This window comes from Microchirus variegatus (assembly GCF_963457635.1).
Source record: "Microchirus variegatus genome assembly, chromosome: 17".
NCBI lineage: Eukaryota > Metazoa > Chordata > Actinopteri > Pleuronectiformes > Soleidae > Microchirus > Microchirus variegatus.
This window is the reverse complement of record NC_139818.1, coordinates 3894049-3911762: the sequence shown is the minus strand read 5'-3', so window position 1 is coordinate 3911762 and position 17714 is coordinate 3894049. Positions and strand designations below refer to the sequence as shown.

The 17714-nt window shown below is 40.5% G+C and overlaps 1 protein-coding gene across 3 annotated transcripts; it reads left to right on the top strand.

Annotated features, from left to right (window-relative positions):
- Positions 1-13977, top strand: mazb (MYC-associated zinc finger protein b (purine-binding transcription factor)). 3 transcript variants are annotated; one of them, XM_083904089.1, is made up of 7 exons: positions 1-685; positions 886-1036; positions 4345-4451; positions 6753-7000; positions 7101-7164; positions 8532-8703; positions 11162-13977. In XM_083904089.1, exons 1-7 carry the CDS (start codon positions 653-655, stop codon positions 11503-11505), a joined length of 1119 nt encoding a protein of 372 aa, XP_083760215.1. In that variant the 5' UTR covers positions 1-652; the 3' UTR covers positions 11506-13977. The 3 variants fall into 3 exon arrangements, with proteins under 3 accessions (XP_083760215.1, XP_083760214.1, XP_083760213.1); XM_083904088.1 differs by having other exon boundaries at positions 4345-4775; positions 7101-7131; XM_083904087.1 differs by having other exon boundaries at positions 4345-4775.
- Positions 13978-17714: the final 3737 nt, after the last annotated feature.

Genomic DNA, 17714 nt, shown 5'->3' with positions numbered 1-17714 from the left:
GATAAAAAAAGAAAGATGACATCCTCGCGGCAGAAGGGCCGAGGTGGAGTGATAGGCTGCAGCCCGGCGAGCGGTGCTCTCGCCGGGGTCACGGCTTGAAACCAACATCGAGGCTTCGACAGACACCCGAGTGGCCTAATGGGAGAAAATGGAAAAAAATAGGCTCATACATTAAAATCAAAGCATGAACTGCTGTGCTAACAAATGCGTGTGTTTAAAGCCATATTTGCTCTTAAACAGCGTTGAAGTAGGATTATTTCAAGATACAGTGGTTGTTGTTTAATGCTAAAGTCTAACACTGTGCCGTGTGCTGTTTTTGTGTCAGTTTAGTAGTGTGGTGGTGCGTTTGAGTAACATACTGTATAATGAGTCAAAGTTAGAGGGAAGAGGCGGTTGTTGGAGCTGGCCTGTGTGTGTGTGCTGCGTGCTTACATGGACACGGCATTCGGCTACATCAATGAGAACAAGAGCACAAGTTGGAACACAGCACAGACGAATTCAGTTGCGCTTTTATTCGAGAACCCGAAAGCCGCAGGACAGGACAGCGTGTGTTCGCGCCTCGACTGTCGTTGGGCCCGTCCACACTATGCAAAGGCGGCTGTCCGCGACCTCAATCACCAACTGACTGTAATCTCCACCGCTGTAGCTCAAAATGGATGCTGCATGGAGCAATTTCCTCTTCCAGGTAGGCTCTACTGAGCACACATGTAATGGCCTACTCTGTTTCTGCTTGTCACTGTACAGCTGCCTGCTCACAATCTGAGGGCAGACAAACACACACACACACCCTCCACCATCACAGCCCTGCTCCTCCACATAAATGCTGTGTGTCTTGTGTTTACTTTTTGGTGTGATGGCCTTGCTTCCTTCTGCTTGCTTCTTCAGCATACTCCCACCCAAAATCAAGTGGAGGGGAGCCTCCAATCAGAGCTCATGTCAGTGCATACGAGTTCTCCCCAGACTCCACCCACAGAGCACATAGCTCAGCCTCCCTCAACTGTGGACACTGCTGCTCTCAATGAGGAGCCCCTGCCTGGTGAGTGAGCCACTCTCACAAACTAACACATACACACAATGTCAGCTGAAGCACATGTGGACAGTCCAGTGACACAGCTCCATTCACTTAGCCCACATGAAGCCCAGCGAGGAAACATGGATAGACTGACAAATAATGAAAGTAATTATTTGAAAAGTCTATGAAAGTTGTAGTAATAATAAACTGAGAAACCACTCTTGAGAGCATTTTGCAAGACATTTTTTGTTTAATTTTTCTTAAAATCTGTTTTGAAAATGCAAAATAAAACACTACGCCGATAATCACTTCATTGAGAACTGATGTGTGAGTACAATGATGTCGCAGAGGTGAGCTTGTTTTGTATACCTGAAGCTACAATAGAAGCACAAATGCCTGCCAAGGCCACTCCAATCGTGTCAATAAACTCCCGTATCCTGCAAGGTTAATGTTTGTTTTTACAAAACCCTGAGTCCAGATCTGTGTTCAGATCATCAAAATTCAGACTGAATCATCTGTCTTTTGCTTTTTGGATATAATGCTTCAAGACTTACAACGTGTCTACAGTCAGGTCCATAATTTTGGGACATCAACACAATTCTTTTTGGCTCTATACACAAGATGTACTTTAACTGCACACTTTCAGCTTTAATTTGAGGGCATTTACATCCAAATCAAGTGAACGGTGTAGTTACAACACTTTCTATATGTGCCTCTCACTTTTTAGGAGACCAAAAGTAATGGGACAAACCAAACAATCATAAATCAAACTTTCATTGTTTAATACTTGGTCCTTTGCAGTCAATTACAGCCTGAAGTCTGGAAGGCATAGACATTACCAGACACTGGGTTTCATCCCTGGTGATGCTCTGTGAGGCCTCTACTGCAACAGTCTTCAGTTCCTGCTTGTTCTTTTCCCTTAAGTTTGGTCTCCAGCAAGTGAAATGCATGCTCACTCAGATTCAGGTCAGGTGATTGACTGATAACATTCCATTTATTTGCCTTAAAAAACTCTTTGGTTCCTTTTGCAGTTTGCTTTGGGTCATTGTCCATCTGCACTGTGAAGCTCCGTCCAATGAATTCTGAAGCATTTGGCTGAATATGAGCAGATAATATTGTTGGAAACACTTCAGAATTCATCCTGCTGCTTTTGTCAGCAGTTACATCATCAATAAATACAAGGGAACCAGTTCCATTGGCAGCCATACATGCCCACACCATGACACTATCACCACCATGCTTCACTGATGAGGTGGTATGTTGTGGATCAGATGTTGAGCAGTTCCTTTCCTTCTCCACACTCTCTTCCCATCACTGTGGTACAAGTTGATCTTGGTCTCATCTGTCCAGAGGATGTTCTTCCAGAATTATGACGGCTTTTTTAGGTGTTGTTTGGTAAATTCTAATCTTGTCTTCCTGTTTTTGAGGATCACCAATGGTTTACATCTTGTGGTGAACTCTGGGTTGTGAAGTAAACTGTTGTGAAGGGCGTTTTCTTCACCAGGGAAATAATTCTTCTGTCGTCCACCACAGTGGTTTTCTGTGGTCTTCCAGGTCCTTTGGTGTTGCTTAGCTCACTGGTGCGTTCTTTCTTTCTAAGAATGTTCCAAACAGTTGATTTGGCCACACCTAATGGTTTTGCTATTTCTCTGATGGGTTTGTTTTGATTTTTCAGCCTAATGATGGCTTGCTTGGATCTCATATAGAAAGTTAACAGCAACAGATTCAAAATGCATATGTCACTCCTGGAATCAACTCCAGAACTTTTACCTGCTTAATTGAAGATGATATAATGAGGGAATAGCCCACACCTGTCCATGAAATAGCTTTTCAGTTAATTTGTCCCAAACCCAGTGTCTGGTGATGTCTATGCCTTCCAGACTTCAGGCTGTAATTGACTGCAAAGGACTTGCAACCAAGTATTAAACAATGAAAGTTTAATTTATTATTGTTTCATTGGTCCCATTACTTTTGGTCCCCTTAAAAGTGGGAGGCACATATAGAAAGTGTTGTAACTCCTACACCGTTCACTTGATTTGGATGTAAATAACCTCACATTAAAGCTGAAAGTGTGCAGTTAAAGCACATCTTGTCTGTTTAATTTCAAATCCACTGTAGTTGTGTATAGAGCCAAAAAGAATTGTGTTGATGTCCCAATAGTTATGGACCTGACTGTATATACAGTTGTAAGTCTTGAAGCATTATATCCAAAAAGCAAAAGACAGATGATCCAGTCTGAATTTTGATGATCCGAACACAGATCTGGACTCAGGGTTTTGTAAAAACAAACATTAACCTTGCAGGATATGGGAGTTTATTGACACGATTGGAGTGGCCTTGGCAGGCATTTGTGCTTCTATTGCAACTTTTCAGGTATACGATTTGGATGAAAATGCCCTCAAATTAAAGCTGAAAATGTGCAGTTAAAGCACATCTTGTTTGTTTCATTTCAAATCCATTGTAGTGGTGTATAGAGCCAAAAAGAATTGTGTCGATGTCCCAATCTTTGATGAATCTTTGGGTGGCTCACAATTCGATTCCGATTCTTAGGCTCACTATTCGATTCAAAATCGATTCTCAATTCAAACGATTCTCGATTCAAAAATGGATACAATGCATAGTGTGTTAAGGCAAATTATGGCATCAAAACAATGCAGTTTGTGTAATTTAATGTGATAATGTGATTTATTCATTCAAAACAAATAAAAACTTACTTACTGTACAAAAAAATAACTTAATAAAAAGCTTAGGCTAGCTGCCTTTTTCTCCCAGAAGTTACAAAAATTCTGTGTTTTTAATCCGTTTCGATTGAATAGAAAAATGGAATTAAACATTCAAGACACGATCAGCAGTTTCAGCATTGATTCTTGAATGAATCATTATACACAATTATTAAATGTACTGTATAACATTTCAATATTCTCATATGGAACCTTTCTATAAACTGACACCAATAATTTAAATCAAGCCTTGTTTTAGTAAGTGGATCTAGTCTATGAATAAACATGGGTCAATAAGGCAATCAATCAAGCCATCATAGATATTTATTTCTTTTTTATTTATTTATTTTAAACAAAAAGTGTAATTAAGCCAAAAAAAATAAGAAATGACTGTTTCAGTGTTGAGCTGAACATTTTAGAATGTCATTTTGGGCTCTTGACATCAATAAGTCGCTCATAAATTGAGTAGTAGTGATGTGAAACAAAAGTAAAAACCAGAACTCAAGCTGTTGCTGTTATAAGTGACTTCTTTAAAAATCTAAACTCATCTTGTGTAAATTAACAGATTGTTGTTTTTCTTTCTGTCTCGTTTCCCGCCTCCCCCTGGTCCAGTGAAGCCAGTGTCTCGGCCGGCCCGTGTGCCCCACATCTGTGCCATCTGCAACAAGCAGTTTAAGAACAACTACAACCTGCGGCGGCACCAGTCGGTCCACACTGGGGTACGCATGAAGGACAGGGCCAGAGAGCAGGTGGAGGGGGCGAAGGAGGGAGCAGCGGGCCAGGTGGCGGTGGCAGTGTCGGCCCCATCGGCGATGGTGGTGGGGGCTGGAGGGAGGATGGAGAGGCCCACTGTTCCCCTCTCACTGCTCCACCTCTCCACGCCTCCCACTCTCGCCCCTCCCGGCGTGTTGGTGGGTGCACAGCAGCCTCCCCTGGGTAGTCAGGATGGTGAAGGGGTTGCCATGCCAAATGTAATGGCTAGTGTTAACCCCCATGCTCCGCCTCCTGCTGCTGTCGTCATGGCCACAGGGGCGACAGTACAGGTGGGTCAGGGCCTTGTGGAGATGGCTGTCGACAACCCCAACCTTCAAGCATAATGTTTCTTAAACTGTGTTGCCTCAGGGATGATTCAAGCATCTCCCTCACCTGCTGTCATAGATAGTCTGAATGAAATCCTCCTGTTTGTTAAAATTGCATATACATTGTATATAAAATTTAGGGACCAGTCAATTTCATCCCAATGTTTGGCACTGGCCCCTAGTTTGAGAAACACTGTGCTAGAAGCCCCCCACGCTCCCCTGCATGTTCTCTCTAAGGCCTCGGTCATACTTTTCTGTGTCTGGACAGAGCCACTTTCCACGTGTCCCATTCATACTTATGCGAGTGTCCACGTCAGTCGAACGTCCGTGAACTAGGTGTACTCGATCTAACTTGTACGTGTATGTTTCCACTGGTGGAACAGTTCAGTACAGTACATATTTTGGCGTTTCCACTATGAGTAGTATCAAAATAACCATACTCAACTGTTCCACAATTTTGGTACCCTTTTCTTGGGGTACCCGAGTATGATGGGTTGACAGAAAAGCATTACTCCTTGCAACTAGCGTTTCTTCAACAGTTGCTCCGTTGTTTAGTCACATTCGATGTCGTTTGTTACATACCACTAGTGCAGTGCCCATAGGAAGTATGTATTCCTATAGTGGGAGCTGAAGAAGATTTTTCAGTTATGGCCAAATGAGCCTGTGTGTGAAGGTTGGATGTGCAAAGAGGTGTACTCTTGTGTAGTGTTAATATACATAGTGTATATTGGGTAAGCCATGAATGTACATTGAGATATAAAGAGACACAGAAATGGTTATTTTTAGAAAAAGATAATTACGTGTCCATTGAGAAGATGCAGTAGGTATAGTATGAAGAGAGCAGTAGGCTATTCGTGACCTGTAGAACCACGTCCATTGTAGCCACATCCATGCATTTTTAAAACACTCACGGTAAAACTGTTTTGTCACAATAAAATACTCATCAGTCCTTAAAGTTATGAGCTTGTACACAATGTCTGTACAACAAACACATATTTTTTTAACACAGTGTTTTCAGTTTAAACAGTGCATTGTTTTAAAAGTAGCCTGGGGGGACTGTGCTACCTATAAAAGACAATCCTGACGAAATCAAGGATGCACACCATTGGGCCATGCACAACTCATATCCAAAATCTAAGTCAGCGAGATATGCCCCGGACAGACACATACAGACACAACTTGCTTTATAGATAGATGTACCTTGCTGATGCAGGCATTGGGCACAGCCCACACCCTGCCTACCAAGTAAAGCTCTGTTCTCTGTCCAAACATGAGCCTGACCAAGGACTTTACCGTTCCAAACCATACCATACTGTACCAAACCGAACTTGTACCATTATGTAAACACGGCTTTGGTTACTGGCTAACCTCTCATAATCTCAAAGCAAGCATTTCAAATCTCAGTTAACATTTTACTGTATCCAGAAAGTTGCTTGTTTGAATCCCAACAGGCTGGGGTACCTTGAAACGTTAAGTAAGGTACCCGCTCCCCGTTAATTGGACATTAAACTGACTAAATCTAAATTGACCCCAGCCACAGGGGACCACATTCAGTGTACTCCTAGTGCTAGCGTAAGAAATCTGTCAAATCTTCACTCAATCACTTGTTTCAGCTCTTCTTCAATAAAATAGTTTGTTAATGATGTTACAATTTAGAGGAAATGGACAATAAATCACATATTGTATTGTTGTAGCACACCACCAACTTGTCTCTGTGGATCAAACTATAGATGTGTGCTCACCAATGTCGTGAACCATCATGGAAAAATTAAGTTTACGTCGAACTCATGGACACAGAAAGTATGACCCCAGGCCTAACACAAACCATGACATTACGTCCAGCAGGATGTAGTACATTTAACAACGTATTTGTTCATGTGAGGAAAACACTCCTGGTCTAATCTCTGTAGTGGGTATATCTATTTGTTTGTTTTGCTGCAGCGTCCCACAAATCCTAACCCAAACCCAGTGAAGAAGAATCACGCCTGCGAGACATGTGGGAAGGCCTTCCGAGATGTTTACCACCTCAACCGTCACCGCCTGTCACACTCGGACGAGAAGCCGTTCTCCTGTCCCATTTGCCAGCAGCGATTCAAGAGAAAGGACCGCATGAGCCACCATGTGCGCTCTCACCAAGGTGGTGTGGAAAAACCCTACGTCTGCCCCCACTGTGGCAAGGCTTTCTCCAGGTGAACTATCATGAAGGACTGTTCCAACCTGACACCTGTAATTACCTCATGTATAACTGCTTCATCTAATGTGTCCTTTCTTCTTTCTTTCTTTTTTAAGGCCTGACCATCTGAACAGTCACGTGAGACAGGTGCACTCCTCAGAGCGACCTTTCAAATGCCCAGTACGTCCTGTCTGCCCTCTGCAGTGTCCACATTTAGCAGCTGTACACAGCATCTGTTTTTAGCCCAATCATTCATGGAACTCTGATGTCCAGACCTATACATTACTACATATTTACCTGTGTCGTCTCTCTATTGTAGAGACATTACTTTGTAATTATATGAAGAGTCGGCACCAAGCTTTTCCTGTACCAAGGACTGGCCTGAGACATGGAAACTCACTGAAAACATGGCTGCCAGAAAGTGGTTTTAGCCACTTAACTAAAGGCTCACCTTTATAAAATCAATGTTTGCTTAAGTTTGTCATTATCTTGCGTGTTATCCTAAGAATATGTTTGCTATTTTATGGTACTGTAAAACGGCCTTTTCAGACTGGAAACTGGTTTGGAAACCATGTTGTGTAGAGAACAGTGATTTGAGCTCACAGGGACAAAAGGAGCTGCTGATCTACTGCTGCCTCCTGTGGTCAGTTTGCATCACAGAGGTTAATCAGAACGATTTCAAATATGTGGTCAAGTCACAAAATAACACATCTGAACATTACAATGGAAGCAGCAGTGGAGAAACAGTTCCTGTGTGCTGTGATGTAAAATTAATGATTTTCTCTACAGACTTTGGTGTGAGGAGTGAACAGTTTCCAAAGCGACAATAACTTCAGTTTCCTGTTGGAAGTGACATAATGCACTGAGCATATTCTTAAGATATCATAGACTAAGGTGGGCTTCCATTTTTATTAAGTGAGCCTTTAGTTGAATAAATAAGTGTAGCCACCTTTTCAAATCTCTGTGTCCTGATAAGCAAAGGTCTTCCTGTTTCTAAACAGTCACTGCAATCACAGTGTCCCCATGCAGATGCTCAAAGCTTCATATCTGATATTTACAGGAACATTTCATACACTTCTTCTCATGCTGTACATTTTGTGCAATGCATACTCAGGAATTAGCTTTGGGTGTAGTCATTCCGAACGCAATAACAACAAAAATAAAGTTTAGGAAGGATTAGGTTAAATATGGATAAAGCAGATCAAATATTTAAAAGGCAATAACCGTACAATAATGGGCAAGTAGAGGAATGATATGGTGATATGTGTATGCAATAAGAGTTGTGCAAGTTGTTCACTTCAAGTATTAATGTAATGCATAGTTTTCATACAAATACAGTATATAGAGAATATAATTATTCACTCAGTGATACAACACTGGTTATCTATGATTGGAGCTTGAACACAGTTTTTTAATTGGTGTAAAGCTGATAATCTGTGAAACTAAATATAAATGTGTAAAATAATATTTTGCTGCCTATGCGTACATCTCTAAGTTCTCAGATGTCATATTGTATTTTATCTCTTATCCCTCACCTCTCCTTTCAGACCTGCGAGTCCAGCTTTGCTACAAAGGATCGTTTGCGTGCCCATATGATTCGCCATGAGGAGAAGGTCCCCTGCCACATTTGTGGGAAACTCCTGTCTGCTGCTTACATCACAGATCACATGAGGGTTCACAACCAGTCGCAGCACCACGCTTGCCACCTCTGTAACCGTAGTAAGTACACATGCCTCGATTTATTTTTTTTAAAGAAAGTGGTTTATGTATGCCTTATATAATGATTTCAATGCTCAACCTGTCATTTTGTGTAAAAAAATATGAGCATTAATAACTGGGATCAGTCCCTGATAACTCTGAACCAGTTGAGTTGATGAGTAAATACAGCAATGTCCAGGGGTCCGTTTCACAAAGCAGGTTTAGTGAAAACTCTGTTAACCCTGAAATGAGGGAAACTCTGAGTTTTCCGTTTCACAAAGGGAGGTAAGTCAAACCAGAGAAAGAGGAGTAACTCTAGCCTGTTTCACAGAGAGAGGTAACTTAAGCTCTCGGTCAGTTACCATGGTAACATGCTCTATGAACCTAACCTGGTCGGGACCAGGTTTTTCTCCGCAAACCTTGAGTTTCTCTCTGACTCCGCCCTCTTTCAGACACACACGGTATTTGATTTCCTCATTCATTCAGTCAGCAGAGTTTTGGCGAAGTATAGTTCTGCGTCTGTTCTGCGTCTACATTAGAAGTTATATTAGATGGAGACTATTTTCACTACCATGTGCTTTTGACAATGATCCTGTGGATGAAGGTGCAGCATTACTGTGCAGAGAATTAAATATTCGTCAGGAGATGATTATCAGACCGCGCATGGATGTTCTTACATTTCCAGGCACTTTTCTTTTTGAGCGGTACTGTTTCACGCCACAGTTCATTATTTACTTACACAACCTAATGCGTCCTGACATTTCCAACATTACCAACCGGAGTCACGCTCTCACATACCAGCAGAAATTGTGTTGCGCTGCGTTTTTTTGTTGTTGTTGTTGTTGTTGTTTTTTTTTACAAATGGGAATTTTTTATAGAACGTCGGAGATGCAGAGCACTTGAACATGATATAAATCATTATGTTGGGAATAAAACAACTGTACAATCAAACAACCACTTTACTTTACAATTTAAAACATGATCAATGTTTGAACAATGATTTTAGGTTTCATCTTAAACTGCTGCCAAGTGCGCTTCTCCCCCACGGGATTACACCTAAATGAAATAAATTAATAGTCTACCACTCAAGCAGTTTCCCCCTGTAATATTATTGTGATTGTGCAAAGGACAACATTTAAACTTCCGCATCAGCAGCAGTGTCCTCCGACGCCGTCTCCCTCTCTTTTGCTGCTGCAGCGGTGTTACACTTCCTTCTAAAAACTTGCTCAAAGTCCATATGAGTCCGCATTAATATTTTCAACTCCAGTGGCCCTCCGCTTCCCCGTTTCCATGGTGACTCGTAGAAAAAGGGCTCCATTCATGCTGTCTTTTTAGACTTGTGGTGCATGCACTTAACTTGGCAGAAACTACTCCGAGTTAAACAAACTAACTCAAATCGGTTGTTGTGGAACCGAAAACTCAGTTTCCTATCTCAGAGTTCAGGGTTAGACTCAGAGTTTGTTGAACCTGCTTTGTGAAACGGACCCCTGAAAATTAGGTGCAGATATTTTCCTTTTACATAATAAATGCAGCAGGAGTTTGATGGGTTGCATTTGTGTGTAAGGAAGGACACTCATGCAAGCACTCACTGTGAATTAGCTTCTTATCTTGCCGTGTTCTCTCATGTGCTCACTAAGACCTGACCTGCAGATTTTATTTTGGAGCTGGCAGGAAAGGTTCCACTTCTGAACTTCTGAACCTCTTTGGGGTTCTGATTTAATGATGTGCAATGTTAATTTAGCAACATTTTCCCTCTAGGGGTCTAGTCCTGTGACTTAACTCTCTGTTTTGTTTTTTACTTGCTGTTTGCCTTCCACATCACTGCTGCTTTCAGAGGGTTCGCTAAAGTTTGTTTCTGAAACATTTCTCAAGAGGCTGTATGTGAGAAGTCAAGTGTCTGCAGATGTTGCTTTTGGACATTTTTGATAAACTTCTCCTGACAGCTTCCTGGTCAAATCTATACACAGGGTTCATATGAATGCTTGAATTAGCTTATTGGCTGAATTGTTATCTTATTAACCCATTAAGGCCTGAAGCGCCTGGGAAAATGTCTCTAAAACCTGAGCTTCAATGGGCCTGTGTGTGACTGTGATGATTATAATACATGATTTTGGTTGTTTATAATATAATACCATCACTTATCATGGTAAAAAGACTGAAATAATCTTCTTGACTGTGTGTATTCGTATTGATTTACCACAGCTGTAAGATTCTTGAAAAACATTAAAAATAACCATAAAACTTTTTGGCCTTGAAAAATGTGTATGAACCATGTGTAACAGAACGGAGAGAGTGGGTGATTGTCCTTCCACTTGGATATGTCATTGCTTAATCTTTCACCCACGACAGTCTATAGATAAGACACAACTGAATTATTTGTGTGTTGGTAACTGTTGTTTGTTTTTAAGTGAAGCTCTACTCTAACATCCTCACATTTGCTGAAATAACCATCTTTCTCTCTCTCGGTCTTCTCCGTCAGGCTTCACCACGCTGACCTACCTTCGTGTCCATGCCCAGAAGCACCACGGCCAAGAGTGGAAGGACAGTCCCGGAGGCTTTGGAGGCTCAGGCTCTGGCGGCGTGCTCGTCTGTCACTTGTGTGGCGTCCACTGCAAGACACCCACGCAGCTCCAGGGGCACATGGGCACCCATAGCAACAGCCAAGGTGCCCCAAGTCCTGTCACTTCTAATGTGGCTGCCAGCAGCTCTGTCTCCCTTAGCAACATGGTGACAGCACCCACTGTGTATGTCACTGGCAACACAGTGGTGGACCTGCTGGTCACAGACTGCTCTAGCATCGCAGGACCACAGTCCCAGAGTTAGCAATAGGGAGCACAGCAATAATAACCTCAGTCCATTTGCAGAGGGCAAGGTTAGAGAAGGTTGGAGTAACTCGTAGATGCTGATCCGATTTCAGGTTTACCATGTAGTAGATGAGGATATTGTTGAGGTTGGGGGAGAAAAAGGTATTTTGTTTTTGTTTTTTTTAAGTCTGGTTGTATGAGGTACTGACGCAAAGTCAGTTCTGTGAGCACCTCCTGTGTCAGGAACCAGCCTGAGACCCAGATTTGCTTAGAAAACTGTCAGAGGAGAAGCAAGGCAAATGGATTTCAGCAAAAGACCCTCCATGTAAAAGCTATTCTAACTTAGGTTTATGATCTTAAGAATTTGTTCTTTTTTTTATCTTAGCCATCTGACAGCCTTTTGTTTATTTATTTTCTCAGAATATATTACCATGCTATGACACAACTGCTTCCGACTGGAAACTGAAGTTTATAAACCACCCAGTCGCCCACCCATAGTCCATAGAGAAAAATCTGTGTTTTAAGCTAATTACAGTCTACCTGCCTCATTTATGAAGTTTGTATCACTAAGTTTAATCTAAAAGTATGATTTCACTGAAATTGCATACTATTACATTTGAACTTACTGTAGGAGGCAGCAGTGGATCAACAACTCCAGTATATGATGTGCTGTAAAATTGCTGATTTTCTCCATGGCAGTGACGTGAGCGATTTGTAAACTTCAGTTTCCAGTCAGAAGGTGTTTAATAGCAAGGTAACATATTCTGGGGAAATTATTGACTGACTGAGAATTTATTTACCTTTTTCAGAAGGCTCATTCACTTTGTGTGAGTACCTTATACAAACACACTTGAAAAACAAATCCGGAACTTTCCCTTTAACAGCCTTCAGCTTAGAGCTGGAGAGGAAGAGGAAAAGCTGCATTTCTAGAGTGATGAAGTCATTGAAAAAAAATGGGCGTTTGTGGCTACGGCAGGTTCACTGACACTAATGACAGTATATAGGTAAATAAGAAGACTCCAAATAAACTGTGGTATTGTGAGCATCTACTGTAATACTCTCTCTCTCTCTCTCTCTCTCTCTCTCTCGCTCTTCCTCTGACATTGGCTGCTCTCTGCAAGTGCAACAAGTACTGTATATCTCACACCAGCTCTGATCTTACCTCCATTTTAGAACTCACTTACAGAGAATCCAAATGGCTTTTATTGAAAGAAAAGCAGGAGGGTGAGAATAAGTCAAAATGAAACATGACAAAGGAAGGTATTAGTTAGGTAGTTTTATATAAGTCAGTGCTCCTCGAGCGTGCTAGCGTGTTTGTCTCTTAATGATTTGATTTGACACATACCGCGAGTGTCTGACATTTCTGAGGGCTGTAACTAGATCAGGAGAGACGACCACACACGTGGTGGTCAGCTTGTAAATGTGTCATGGGATGTACTAGTGAATTTGTTTCCTTAAAAACCTTACAAAGATAAGAGTAGAGTGGTGTTCAGGAGTGTCAAGCATCTTACATGTAGTCATTGTTTGATTCAGCGAGGGTCAAAATGGGTTTCTTGGATTTTCTTGCTCTGAGTCTTCCCTCTCCGAGTCTGGCCATGAAAAACAAAGTCACAACTGCTAATCAACACTCAAGCTTCTGACATGGCAACTATGCTCCAGAGAACTACCTTTTTGCATGAAAACAAGTGCGCTCAGTCATGCTTATTGTTAGGGAGGTGTCTCGACACAGGAAACTTTTTAGCAGTTCCACTAATTTAGTCAGCTGTAAACAATAATATTTATGAAAGTGTTGATTTTTTTTTTTAACATTGTCGGCCAGTCGTTTGATTCTAACTGTCATTGCCATAATCATTTATTTTGTTTGTTTTTCTCTATGTATCAGTCCAGTGAGTGAAACTTCTGCATAGATTTAGTCATTGAACTCTCTGTATAGCACACAACACATGATGGTTCCACATGAACATGTGAAGAATGCTCCACTCACTTGTTCCCTGGATAATGTTTTTGATTGTTTTGAGTTGTGTGGTGTCAGGTAAGGGCTTCTAAAGTCACCACTCAGGTGACTAAGTCCACTGGGAGTTTGACAACAACACATAGTTGGTATGCTGTAAAACACATCCTGGTCATGGACTGGAGTTCTATTTCATTTTTTGTCCTTGATATGTTATCTTTTAAATTTGTAGATTTATTTCTTTTTATTTCCTCTCCTTTCTTTGGAAATGTGTTCTTCCTGTTGAGAAAAAGTAGTGATGTATTATTATTATTATTATTATTATAAAAAGTTTTGTTTTTTTAGGTTTTCTCCATTACACGAAGATAAAAAATAAATAATACCTCTACTCTAGGACTCTGTACAGCTCTTGTTATACATCTTAAAGCCTTATTGTACTCAACTACATTTTAATTCTTTAAGATGAAATATTTCAAATCTTAGTCATGGATTCATTAAGAATATTAATGGGATGTATTTATATTTATATTTTTATATTTCTCAACAGTATGCATGTCTAAAATGTTGTTAGAGCAAAAAAAAAAATCAACGATGCTTACTACATTCATAAATATCTTATTTTGTAGATGAAGTAGAGCTCATGTTATTATTTTGTAATTTGGAAAGTTTAAAGTAAAAATGCTAAACAGACTTCATGTGTCTCGTCTGTTATTTTGTCTTTTCTTTAGAATAAGAATCCTTTTATTGTCATTGCACGAAACTGACATGATTCACTGTGTTGTTTGACTGCCATAGTCTGTCTGCTTACATCAATGATTATGCGATTAATCAATTACTAAATTAATTGTCAAATATTTTGAGAACATTTCAGGTTCTTTGCTCCATATAAGATAAGAAATCTTTAAAACAGATTCATGTTCATTTGTGGACAAAACAGGATATTTGAGAAAATAATTTTGAAGTTCGAGTAAGACGGATAACATTTTTTTGCAGCCCTGATTAACTTAATGTTGCATGGATAGAGGTGACTCCTTGCAGCAAAAACCTGAACAATTAACCACATGACCAACTGACATGGACACATGGACTGTGTACACCAGCAGAACATCAAAAAGGCTTAAGACGCAATGAAATGGTCAAAACATGATCACAAAAAGGGATTTTCATATCAGATTGATTTTTGGTCCTGAGTGAACGTAAATAACATTGGTTTTTCAATTCAGAAATTAAGAATGTCTTAAAGTGTATTAACATGCAATAGGCATAAACATTATATTAATAAATGGTCTGACATTCACCCACAATGTGTAGTGCATTTTCTATCATATGTCTTTCATAACCATGCATACGCTGCCGCCACAGCTGTCCAAGGACACATCGGCATGTAGATTAGCGGAGTCGGGAATTGAACCCACAGCCTTCCAATTGGAAGATGATTTACTCCCCCACTAAGTGACAAATGCCCAAATGATGGCTCAATGGTATCATTATATCTGCGAGAAACGCGCGCGGATATTATGGAATCGGTCTCGCGCGTCCACGTCCGCAGATTTTAGCCGTTGACGCGATAACTGGAAAGGCGTTTGAGATTAAATTTTCTTATTTTTTTTATGGGTCACATACCCCCTGTAGATGATCCCTATTGATTTTGAGCTGTCTACCATTATTATTAATTAGTTAATTAATTAATTAATTAATGATATAAAAACCATATTTTCGCCTGTATCTTCCAAAGTATTGCAGGTATTGGCTTCAAATTTTGCATGGGCATCACATACCACCTGAGAATTATCCCTATCTTTGTAGCTTTATTATTAATTAGCAAATTAATCAATTTATTATGCTAAAAACACATTTTGGGCTTTATCTTCCAGACTGATGGAGATATTGCCTTCAAATTGTGTACAATTATTCATGTAACAACTATCTACAAGTACAATCATTATTACTTTGGCTATGATTGGTAATAGTTACATAATAAGTTAACTGGTTAACTTATTAGTGAACACAGAAAAAATAGTTACGGCATTTTTTCTTTATTATTGAGCTCATTTGGACACATTGAGGATATCATGGGTTTATTTAGCACTTATTCATAATATTTATTACATTATAATATAAATGTATTAATTATCATATAAAAAATAGTAAAGCCTCCCTTTCTTTATTAATGCATTGAATGGACATTTTTAACATATTGTATGCTTTTTCATGAAATTGAATAAACAGTGTATGCTTTTTCATGACATTTGGACACTTTGAAGATATGGCAGGTGTGGTTAGCATTTTAATATTCATAATATTTAACAAGGTATAATAGGTTAACTTGTTTTATTAAAAACTAGAGAGAAATGTATGAGTTCAGGTATTCTGTGTTCAATGTCGTGTTTATATGGATACTTTGAACATGTATAAAGTGTAGTCAGCATTATATCCTAATATTTAACAGTTATTTTGTTGAATTTATTAATAATTAATTAAAACAGTTAGTGGCAGGTGCGAGTGCGTATACTTTGGGTATATTGGAAAGTTGAGGATTGGACAAGTTTGCGGATATACCCCTTGCTGTCGGCCCCCGACAGTGTAGGCTAGTTTCACAATTTATATTGATCATTTCTTCAATCAATATTTAGAAAATTGTATTGCTGTTGTTCCGGGTTCTCCGGCTTCCTCCCACAGTCCAAAAACATGCTGAATGGACTGGCGAGCTGTCCAGGGTGTACCCCGCCTATCGCCCTATGTCAGCTGAGATAGGCACAGCACCCCCAGTGACCCTCCTGTGGAGGATAAAGCGGTAGAAAATGGAAGGATGGCAATACATTACACTGCAATCAGTTTTAACCTGAAAATGACAAATATTTTTGTATATATATTTTTGTAATATTTGTATAGCAACACATCACTTTTCATAGTAAGGCAGATACCTTACAGTATCATAGAGAGAGTCTCTCTCCATGATACTGTAAGGTCTCATATTGTTATAACTTGAAGACATTTCCACAGGAACAAACTCAGATGTGCAGCATCTGCCACTGTATTGTATGAAAAATAGAGGAGAAAGGTCTATTGCAGCTTAAATTCAATGAGAATAATAACTCATGGAATAACATCATTCTTTATAGTCCCACGATGGCACACTTTGCTGTGTTGCAGCAGCACAGTCTTCAGTGTAATAGACATTCGTAAAGACAAGTGGAATATATATGATATGATTTAAAGATATATAAAGATATAAAGATGGATGTCAACAAAGATCCCATTAGAATTAAACATTAGAGTTTGAATACACCTTCTGATGCTACTTGGACACGTCATCAGTGAAGTACCTGGGGGCAAAGGGTGTTTCGGGTCTTTAATCTTCATACACCATCCACCCTCGCCCGGGCAACCCATCCGAGGGCTGATCAGTCTCCAGCTTGTGTACAAGTGGCGTGATGTTCCACGGATACCCCTACAGATCTACAGCCACTGTAAGGCCCTCTCTGAGGCCTCTATGATGTTAGTTAGTTAGTTACTTTATTGTCCCCGTGGGGAAATTCATTTTCACAGCTGAGGTTGTAGATTGTGTCAGGAACATGATGTCTTACTTGTGTGGTTTTGACAAGCTTGTGTGGAACAGATCCATAGGCGTTAGCCAAGTCAAGCCAGAGAGCTGCCAGGATCTCCTTTGTTCTCTCTTGCCTCCCGGATCAGCTGAGTCACTCCTGGGACTCCTCCCTTCTGGACTGAGGTGTCGATGTAGGTGTTCTTCAAGAGGAAGTTTGTTAGATGTTGGGCCACGATCTTGAAAAAGATCTTGCTCGCCCTGACTGCTTCTTCCACCTCCTTTAAGGTGGGTTCAGCGCTGTTGAATTGGGTCCCTGGTTCTGGCAGTGCCACCAGTTCCCTACATGGTCCGAGCTTGGGGTCCATCAGGATGTTACTGTAGATGGTGTGGAGATGATGGTGTGGGATGATGGTGTGGGATGATGGCTCTACTGAGCAAGTGAGGTAGCCGCTTCGCTTCTGGTCCAGTAGTCTCTTGGTAAAGCCGAAGGGATTGCTATTGAAAGCGTTGCGTTTCTGAGCCCTTTCAATTCGCTTCCTTCAATGCTGTTCTTCCCTCCTCAATGAAATAAGTGTCTTCCTTATGATGTTTGTGAGTTCTGACAGGCCAGTCCTTTCATCTTCCTTCGTCTTGAACTGGTGACTCAGGGATTTTAGCTCTTGTCACAGCTGACTTATCTTGGCTTGTCGACGGTTGAGCTTCGCTGGATTGCTTGCTCCTTGTCTTTCTA

Bases quoted from the DNA above. Each gene is read 5' to 3' on its own strand.
- mazb (XM_083904087.1), top strand. From the start codon at position 653: ATGGATGCTGCATGGAGCAATTTCCTCTTCCAG. The intron at 7,001-7,100 runs GTGAACTATCAT...TTCTTTTTTAAG, and splicing joins TGTGGCAAGGCTTTCTCCAG to GCCTGACCATCTGAACAGTC. The intron at 7,165-8,531 runs GTACGTCCTGTC...CTCTCCTTTCAG, and splicing joins AGCGACCTTTCAAATGCCCA to ACCTGCGAGTCCAGCTTTGC.